Source organism: Camelus dromedarius, chromosome 7 (assembly GCF_036321535.1).
Source record: "Camelus dromedarius isolate mCamDro1 chromosome 7, mCamDro1.pat, whole genome shotgun sequence".
NCBI classification, from domain to species: Eukaryota; Metazoa; Chordata; class Mammalia; order Artiodactyla; family Camelidae; genus Camelus; species Camelus dromedarius.
Window position 1 is genome coordinate 9,898,311 of NC_087442.1, and position 10,601 is coordinate 9,908,911.

The following is a 10,601-nucleotide window of genomic DNA, read 5'->3' on the forward strand; positions in this document are numbered from 1 at the left end:
TCTCTCTCTCTCTCACACACACACACACAAACACACACACACACAAAGGTCAAATATGAAACGACGTAAGAACACCTTTGAGCCACATAGAAACTGGTGGCAGCAATATTGGTATGGCGCCAAAGCACTTATAGGCACATGGGAACTACTATAGAACAACAAGGAAAGGAAAAATCCACCAAAAAGGTAAAACTCAGGATCTGTTCCCTACAAAAAGACGTAACACACCTCCAATAGAAAGGAACTTCATTAATCTGAAAAAGAGTATCTCCCAAACGTACAGAAACATTATATTTAATGGTGAAATAATAAAAAGCTTTTCCTCTGAGTTAGGAAATAAACCTAATGAACTGCATCAACACCCCTTTTATTTAATGTGGACTCAGTAAGTAGCCAGCAGTAAGGCAGAGAGAAGTAAAGGATAGGAGAATTACAACAGAGAATATAAAATATTAATTGTGCACATCGAAGAAAACTCTGTAGGTAAGCTGTTGAAATTAATAAGTGAATTTACTCACTTATCCTCTGGATCCAAGGCCAACGTACAAAATGAAAAAATGTGTATGTTTAAAGATTGGAAATTTTCTAAAGATTCCAAATTTTTCCCAATTCATCTATACTTTTAATGAAGTAAATTAGAATCCTAGCAAGTTTCCTTTATCTGTGGAAATAATAATCTTATTCTAGATGTTGTATGTGAACATTCAAATGATCAGTGATAGCCAAGGAAATCTTCAGAGTAAAGAATGAAGTAAAAAGACTTTATTGACTGTGAACATATAAAGCCATCACAGTTAAGTGAATGTGTTATTGGGGCAAAGATAAATAAACCAATGAAACAGCCTGGTTAACTCAGAAATTCAGAAATACACACACACACACACACACACACACACACACACACACACACTTGCTCTAAGACAAAGGAGCCGCTGGTATTTTCAATAAATAGTACCGTGTTGGCTGTCTATCTACGAGGAAAAATCTAAGGCATAGTCCCTACCACACGTGATACACAAAATAAACTTCAGGTAGGTTTTAGATCTAAACAGGAAGGATATGATCATCCTTCCAGAATACAAATTGGAGGGTCTTAGAGTAGCAATGTTTCTTAAACAGAATCCAAACAAAGAAAAGATTGTCTCATTACCATGTTACACACTGGCTGGATTTTCTTTGCTTTTTATATTTTTAAAATTTAAGAATAACAGGTTTTCATGTTATTATTTAGAAAAACCATTTCTCAAACATGACTTAGAAAAAAAGTATAAATTTGAATTTTTGAAGTTTTCATAAAGCAAATGTTGTCACTGAGCATGATGCCAGATACAGAACAGAGGTGCAACGGAGAAATTGGTTTCATAGTAGAACTTTCAATCTTATTTCTACCATCGAATACTTTCCTCTAAGCAGTGATAAGGCACAGTGGAAGCCATGTAAGTCCACTCTAGGACGTGAGAAACAGTTTCGCTGGGATCAGAACAACTATCCCAACAGAATAAGCCGGGAACACCAAATCAGGAACAGCTAATCTGGCACCTCTACCAGCTTTGCTGATACAGGAAAAAAATAATAATGGGATTTTTATCAAATAGCTGTAAGATTTCTCCCTGCCACTTAACCACTTATTACCACCTCCCCACTGAGCAGCAAAGAAAAGGAGGTCAATGTCCCTCACTTCCCTGGCAGGAGGACATTTCCAGGATGCAGTAGGAGCAGATGGTCCTCAGCAGAGGAAGAAATGAAAGGTAGTGAAGGACAAATCACACAACCCCTCCAGCTTCATCATTTGTAAAAGGAGGCAACAGGGTTAAATGACTCTTGTGCCCTTTCAGTTTCATACCATGACTCAGGGACGGCGAGTTTCAGCAGCCCGTTCCCGTCAGCGTGACCGGGGAGGGGCTCTGACCAGGATAAGTAAGAAACCTATGTTTAGACAACACGGGCATCAGATGTTACTCTGAGACCCCAGCACAGCACAAGAAAGGGGTCTGCACAAAGGTGGCTTTTTCTTCTTCCTAAAGCTGATGATCTCTGCCAGCCTTCTGTCCTGCTCTTCTGTAAACCATTAACCAGGGTATAAATAAAGATTTATACAATAAGGAAGGGTAATACTATTTCTGATATTTTTTTCTCAATTTGAGCTTGAATGTACGGGGAAACTCACAGAGATGGGGAGTGGCTGGAGCTGAGGCGCCTGCTCCCTAAAGCAGGTGTGGTGGGCTATGAGCCTTAGATACACTTTCTGCTCTGACCAAGAGGACAGGATGGAAGGATGCTCAGGAGCTTCTAGGTGTGAGGGCTTTATATTCTGATGACCTAAAACCAACCCATTCCCCAGAGACATACCTGTGGAGTCCAGGGGACAATTTGCAAGGCATCTTCTCACCATTCTGTCTGTCTTTCCTACAGAGTAGTGTAAAGCCTGTCCCTCTCTTTTTGCCTCTCCTGCTTTGTTATCAGTGAGTGTGAGTGTGTTTGTTCCTTCTTGTGCAGAGAAGTAAGAACTCAGGAAGAATGGCAGGGGTGAGCCTACTCAGGGATCTTGGTATGAAAATTTCACAGGGCTAAGTCGTATTTTAGGAATTATGTCACATAGTACAATCCCCAAGTATTTGGCCTCATTATGTACTTGATCTTCAAGTCGTGCCTTCCTCAACAGCCCCTTTCAAAATGATTTAAATCTCATGACGTGGTAAGCGTGAACCCCAAGGAGCTTGTTAAGACAGCTCCTCGGAGGACTGAATCCTCCCTAGAGAATGAACGATCTTTGCCATAAAGTGTTATTGTAAAATGAATTATCAGAATTTTCCATTGCAAGTGTTTATTTTTACTCAGAAACTCACAGATAATGAACCCTGCTCTCTCATAACTGGAGCCTGTGAAGTGGCTTTAGGAACGCTGGATTTACTCTCCTGAGAAAGAAAGTCAGTGGGCACTGCTCCTTCCCACTGATGTGCAGCAGGCAGACATTCTTTCTGGACCACTGCATTTGGGGAAGAGGCCTTTCATGAGCTATTAACTTCTGTGCTAACAGCATACATACTGTACTGAAATCCCTGAGACTGATGAGGTCTTGTAAAAAGTAGATAGAAAATACAAATGTTGATACATAAACTTTTACACCAGGCTTTATTTTAGGGGAACCCAGGATGATGGAACCACTAAAGTTACTAAAAGCAAGTGGTAGAGAGATCTCAGTCTAAGATGTAAGGGCATTCTCTGCCTCTGGAAAGGCAGGGTCTCTGTACTTCTGTTCCCAGTGGAATATAAAGGAAAAGGAAGACAGGTAAGAAAAAGTAGGTATCAGACGCATGTACGTCCAGGCTTTCTCACTCTGGTTTGAAATCACAGATCGGGGGTTATTAGATATGATAAGAATAAACCTCAAAGCATAGGACTATTTCTGTACACTCCCCATTAGTATCTCTGGCTGGAGACCAATGCGGAGAGAAACTGCATAAAACATCACAGAAGGGTGAGCAAGGAGAGATGAGTGCTCAAGAACTGACTTGGCTGGATCCCTGAGCCTGAGACAGCTCTGCTGTACCCTTGCGGCCTCCATGTTTTCTGGAAGGGATTTGAATAATGCTACATGCTCCTAGATGGCGGATGCCAATGGTAGGAAAGAGTGGCCAGAGCTTTCACTGGGAATCAGCATGATACAGGCGAAACAGCCTTGCACATGAGTGTTTCAGGGTGGTCCAAGCAGAGATCAAAATGGAAGACACAGTCATATCTCACAGAGGTTCACAGCACCAGCAAGGGGACAGAATGAGGACGAAACAGCAAGAATGTATAATGGATACCAAATAAATATACTAAGAGAACATAATTTCCACAGCCCCATACTTCAGGATCAAAGACTAGACAGGTCCTGAAATAGCTCCAGAGAGGCCAAATCTCAGCAGAAACCAGCCGGCACTCACCAAGGACCAAACAAGCCTCACAGGAGAGACTCGTACATGGACTAGGATGCGAGAACATGAGGAAGAGGCTCTTTAAATCAGGCAAGACAAACAACTCTTCCACCCCTTCAATAGAAGTTAATATCCATGGTGTCCCAACACATGTATATGGCCTCACCTTCCCCACTCCTCAAACCTCTCATTGCCGATCATTAAGAATATTAAGCTAATCACAAAAGAAGAAATAAGTTCTGTATTCTTGGTTCAACTGTTTAAAAGAAAAGAAAAAAAAGGCTTGTGATCCTGTAATACATGTATGTATGTATACCATGATCAGAATAATGCTGGTCTCCCTTATTAGACTGTAAACCGATATAGGTAAAAGCTGCACATACAGATGAATTTTTGTAATTTTGACTTATTTTTAATCCATGTACTTTTAAACCTTTTTTTCCCCATATTTCTCGAGAGAATTGAGATTGCAATGGAAATACACTATGAATTATTTACCTTGTAAATTATTTGACATCCTGGCATTTCGCATCAAGTAAAAGGCTAAATTTTTTAACATTGCTGCTTCTTTCCAGTACAGTGGGGAATCTAATTTTCTTTTGTCTCATTTATAGATCGTAGTCCTTGTTCTTTGAAGATATGGTAATGTAAAGCAGTAGATAATGTTAATACCTATCATTTATTAAGCTCTCATTATGAGCCATGGATTCTGCTAAGCATTTTGCATACAGTATTTCTTCTTATCTTCACAACAAACCTGTGAGCTTGGTTTTAGCAAACTCATTTTACACATAATAAATCTAAATTCCAAATAATTTAAGTCAATTGCACATCTAGCAATCGGCAGAACTTTGTAAAAACCAAGCTCCAGCTGAGCTCAAAATAGACATACTTTTAAAACTTTCTTGGTTATGGTATAAAATGTCTGCATAACAGATGTCCTTACAAAAGGGATGTCCTATAAGAGAGAAGTCTATATATTTTCTTCTTCAAAAGCAGTTATCCACAGACAAAACATTTTATTTTAAAAGTTGACTATTTCCCTTATATATGGTTTAAGTATTTAAGAGGTTTAATTTAGTATATAACTTGAGGAAAGAATGGAAAAAACAAAAGAAAAGTCTCTCTATATCCCTTTCCACTACTTCTTAATTATTTTCTATCACTTCATAATTAAGTGTTGTCGTTTTATGTTTGATTATTTACTTACCTCAAAATCTCTTAATTTAAAATCAAATGCTTCCAATAATTTATAGTTCTCGCATCATTACTCAACAAAACTTCACAACAATTACAGCCTTTTCTTTTTGCCACGATATTTTCTCCAACTTTTGGTCATTTCCATGGGAGAAAACTGACCAAGCTAACGAGAGAAAACATAGAGATCTTTCAGGGACTTTCAGTTACTTTCATTCTGCTCTCCCCTTCTCAGCTCCACCGTCCATGAATCTCTACCTCACTCCACAGTAGAGGAAAAGGTGACTGAGAAAGCTCCAATATGTCTGTATATTTATTAGCATGACAACGTTTGGGGCTTTCCTGTCGCTGTTAGATGCATCACAATTACATTCTTAATTCTCTTTCCCTTGAAGTCACGGCTCATGCTCTTTCTAGCTCAAGCTGGTTATGCCTTAGAAAACATCACTATCATGGGAATATAAACAAATATTTTAAATGTAGATTTATTTTTGAAAGAGATGACAGCTGTTGAATTTAAAATATTTAAATAACTACTATGGTATAAATCTCTCCTAACTCCTGTCTCTTAAATGTGCTTCTAATACCTTGCTTTATTCTGTAAAATTTTGTCTATAAGGCTTGATTACAGAAAAAGTACTCACATTCATTTCCTCTTATTCAGACATTTTACACAACCATATTAAAAGTGTGTATACTATTTGGAAGCTCTTGTGCAGCACTGGCCTTCAGTGCCAGAGCCAGGAAAGTAGGCTGGGCTTTCTCGGGGGATAGTCACAGGAAATTTCAAGAAGTTGAAAAATGCCCTAGAGAATGTTTATGTATCTGTGTAGTCATTGGATGTGATGACTTCTCAGGTCCCTTTAAACTCAGTCCTTATTATTCTCTAAGGCTTTCATCAAGTTCTCTCTTTTTCAAGCATTCTCTTCAGAGCAGCTTTGACTTCTTTGTTCCTCAGACTATAGATCAGGGCGTTGAGCATGGGATTGAAAAGGCTGTGAAACAGTAGCAGATATTTCTTCCGCTCTTTGGGGTCCCCATAATGGGGTCCAACATACATGATAAGGGCTGTGCCATAAAAGAGTCCAACCACACAGAGGTGGGATGAGCAGGTGGAGAAGGCTTTCTGGCGCCCCTCCCCTGACTGGATCTTTAAGATGGTACGTAGAATGTGAATATAGGATATTACAATCGGGGAGAATGGTCCCACCAGCACAGACACTGCCCCAGCCAAAACCATGGTCTCATTAATGTGGGTATCTGCACAGGCAAGCTTGAGAACAGCTACAATTTCACAGAAAAAGTGATTAACTTTATGCGGTCCACAGAAGGGCAATGGTAGGAGTAATGCTAGGTGTACTAGGGCCAGGAGGACTCCTAAAACCAAAAAGTCACTGCCAGCATGATGCAGACTCTCCAGCTCATGATGGCAGAATATCGGAGTGGGTGGCAGATGGCCACATACCTGTCATAGGACATCACCACCAGGAGAAGACATTCGGTGTGAGCAAAACTCAGAAAGAGAAAGGTCTGTGTCATGCAGCCAGCAAAGGAGATGGGCGTGGCTGGACTCAGGAGGTTTAGCAGCATCTGGGGCACCGTGTTGCAGGCATAGGCTACGTCCACGATGGCCAGGTGTGAGAGGAAGAAGTACATGGGGGTGTGCAGCCTGGAGTCCAGGGAGATGAGCCCCAGGATGGCCCCGTTCCCCAGCAGGGTGAAGGCAAAGAACAGGGAGAAGAGCACAAAGAGAAACACCTGAGTCGTTGAGTCAAGGGGAAATCCCAGCAGGATGAACTCTGTGACAGAGGTCTGATTTTCCTCCATTTCCCTGTGAAACAGACAATGAATCTCACCGAGTCTGAATGTCTGAGGAAAGTATTTAAACATGGTGGATCTGTGTGGGTCATTGTTTATTTCCCAAGAAAACTACTTTGATGATATTTTGTTCTGCTCGTCACTTACTAAGTGAAAACCCTGGATTCCAAATGAAACAGAAGGGAACCTTTTCACTGTGGTCAGCTACATGCTAGCGTTCTATGACATTACTCAATAAATCTCAGCTTTATTTCCAAACCAACTTTTGTCATGGCTCGTAATATGTTAATACTTAGACTGTCTTCATAGCAGGGGACTTTTCCTCAGGCTGCGATTGCTCTATGAGGTTTGCCTGTGCACTGCACTGTTCATATACACAAACCTGCGTTATGTGCTGCGTGCAGTCTTGGACATCAATACATGAGGACAGGAAGGAGGGTGAGGGGCATGTGGCTCTTCCACCAGATTTCCCCACACACTTGTGCCTTCTGTAAGTGAATTATTTGTCAGCCTTCTGATCTTTACTGACAGCAAAACCTTGGATTCAGTTGAGAGCATGGCAGGTAGTTTGCTATAACATTGGCTGGATTTAAAACAGAGACTTTGGTTTTGATTTTTGTACTCACAGGTGGCTTATTCTGACCATGCTGTCCCATAATCAGAACATTACCCTGCTATCCCTCTTATACTACTATATGAATACTTATATTCTATATCTTTATGTGTATGTATGTATTTATATATACACAGATAGACATAAACACATATATTTCTGTATTTATCTACACTCAAGTTTTCCCAATGTTTTTGTCACATCCTACCATAAAATATCTACCAGGTACATATATGCATGAACACACACACACACACACACACGCAAATTTGAATCCTTACTATGTGCAATGTACTTGGTATTTTCCTTATTATTCAACTCTATTTCATTAATGAAAATGCTGGCTGAATGATTTCATGATGAGTCATGACCTGGGATTTTTAAAATACTGATCAATATCCAAGACTACAGCTTAATGTCTAACTATAGATTTGTATTCATAGAATCTTTTATTTCATACCTTATCAACTCTGATGTAAAAAATATTATTTATCATGAATCTTGGAGGGTTTTGTTGCATATCAAATTTTAAAAAATTCTTCCGCAACAGTGTAGGTATTCTGAGGTTTGAATCGTCGTAACTTTTAAACCATTGCTTTTGTTTTCTTGCCTGTCTGATCTCTGTAGCTTTCATCAATTCAGAATCCACCGAAATTTCACTAAAATAAGAATCTAAGAAAAATCCATAGTTTAGCTCCTGTCTGTCAGCTCCTTCTTCAAAGACTAATCAAAATTCATAGTGAAATTACTAGGAGATGATTTTATCTTAGTCCAAGAAGTAGCTTTATACAAACTGGAATCACCTTCTTGAAAACCGGTTGTTTTATTAGGACTGAACTTTATGTCAGTGAGTGTTGTAAATCAAAGATTGATTAACCATCTATTCAACATGGGACTCATGCTATGTGAGAAGCTGAACCAGAAGAATGCTGAGGTCTCTTCCAACTATAGGATTCATCAGCCCTAAATGTATAGAAAAATATTCACCATTTTCATTTCAGCTTTCTTGCAGTATTTGGGGCCAATGAAGTTAGCAATGCTATTTCTAAAATGTCATATGATGAAAGCACACAACAAACTAAAGTAGAAGAACCACTGAGTATCACCTCATCCTCCTCCTATCTGCAAGTAGCCAAAACACAAAACACGAAACATAAAATCTGCAGATATTTACAAAACATGTCTTGCTACGGGTCTCAGCTGAGGGTGCATAAGACAGTATCTGTCTGCTGGTGTATATAACCTGCTTGGAATGAACAGACTGTTAAAAGAACTCACAAAGATAATTCTCATGTTTAAATGACTCACCGAAAGCAAGTTCATTTACAAAAGTAAAAACCTCAGGATGCTTTTCTGTAACAAACTCATTTCGTAGTCAATTAGTTAGGCCTATTATTTCATGAAAACACCACTTAACTTCGTGAGGCAATAGAAAGGTTTGCAAGCAGATCTCTCAAACAGCTATTTATCTTATAATTTAAACAAGAAATTCAACACTAAATGCATCAAAGTAAATGATCCACTTTAGGTTTATCTAAAGGAGATGATACTTTAAAACTTACCCTACCAGCTGTCCATAAATAGCAGAAATTTGCCACTCACAGATAACAATTACATTTTGCGCTGTGATTTTCCATAACAGTCTACCTGAAACTGTATGGGGAACAAAGACTAGATAACATAACAAAGTTACTTCAGATTTACAGCTAAAAATGGGAAGACGAATAGGATATGAATCGAGAGAAGTGCAAGGACATCAACAAAGTCAACAGCATCCGTAAGTCAGTGTTGAAGTTCTTTCCCCTCAAGGATCCTCTTAGAAGCAGAAGTGCCCCAACAGAGGCCACAGGTTTCTCTCTGAGAGATGACTTTACTCTCTCCAGCTCAGCTACCTCTCAGCGTGCTTCTGAGAGTTTGATGCGGGGGAGGGATAAAGGTTCATCACACACCACCATCTGCTTCTACCGGGGGAAGGGGGCTCTCACTGGCTATCTTATCTCTGGTTTTCTCTAGAGGGACGTTCATGACAAGACGATACCACTGATTTCTTCACTCACTGTGGGGTCCACGACCAAAAACGTAAGAAACATTAGAACGATTTCTAAGACTCCTTCATACCTTACTTACCCTTAACCACAGCTTGGATTTATTATGGTTTCAGAACTCCAACATTTCCCCATCCATTAACCCTCCAAATAGACTAAGTAGTATTTAGGGCAGATGAGACCCATATATATTTTTTCTCTTCCTCTCTAGTATTGTCTGAGTTTTATATGACACCTGAATTCTCAAGTCACCACAAGGAATACAATTCATAAAATGAGACCTGTAGCAGGACCTACAGAAGCTGCGGGGAACAAGCTAAGGAGTCAGGGAAGCAGATACGGTGTCCCAGCAGGACTTGTTAAATCCTGTTTTGTAGATTTAAACTGGAGCACAAAAAAGGGGAGGAACTCTCTCACGAGAAAACAATTTCTGTTCTTTTGTTTCCAGAGATTCTGAGCCCAAAGGAGTGGGCGGTGGTTGGGGAGAAAGACCAAGGTTTCCCCAGGTCTGCAACTGCTACCATTTTCTCTTATTCCTGAGACGGAAATTAACTGACGCCATCATACAGTTCTGAGGAAGGCACCTGAGACAATCTGGTGGTATCTTTGTTACTTAAATTTCTCTTACTCTTTTACCTAAATCTATTCTTATATTCAAATATAAAAGAGGTAGAATATAACTTTCTAAATTAGAGTTATTTTAGAATACACAGCAACCAACTTAGAAATTAATAGACTGATTGTCTTTTACCCTGAGACCGCTGACCTGCAGTAGATCTGAAATAGGCTTCTCTCCATTAAAAATTGTTCAGTTAAAGGCTTATTGGTGACAAGAATCCAGCTTATACCATTACATGTCAGAAAGTTGCTATTTCCTCATATGGATATTTTCACTTAAAAATCTGTATTTTGGATCTGTAACTTTTAATACCCAACATTGTTTATAGAGACCTTTCCCCTTTTTTTTGTCATCAGTCTTATCTATTTTAGTGGCATTTGTGAAAAGAA

At 39.4% G+C, this 10,601-nt stretch overlaps 1 protein-coding gene across 1 annotated transcript; it reads right to left on the minus strand.

The window, feature by feature from the left end:
- Window positions 1-6,015: 6,015 nt before the first annotated feature.
- LOC105094880 (olfactory receptor 2A25) lies at window positions 6,016-6,944 on the minus strand. The gene is given in 2 exon segments (XM_010986977.2): window positions 6,016-6,500; window positions 6,503-6,944. Coding segments are annotated over 2 exon segments (927 nt in total).
- Between the last annotated feature and the right edge of the window lie 3,657 nt (window positions 6,945-10,601).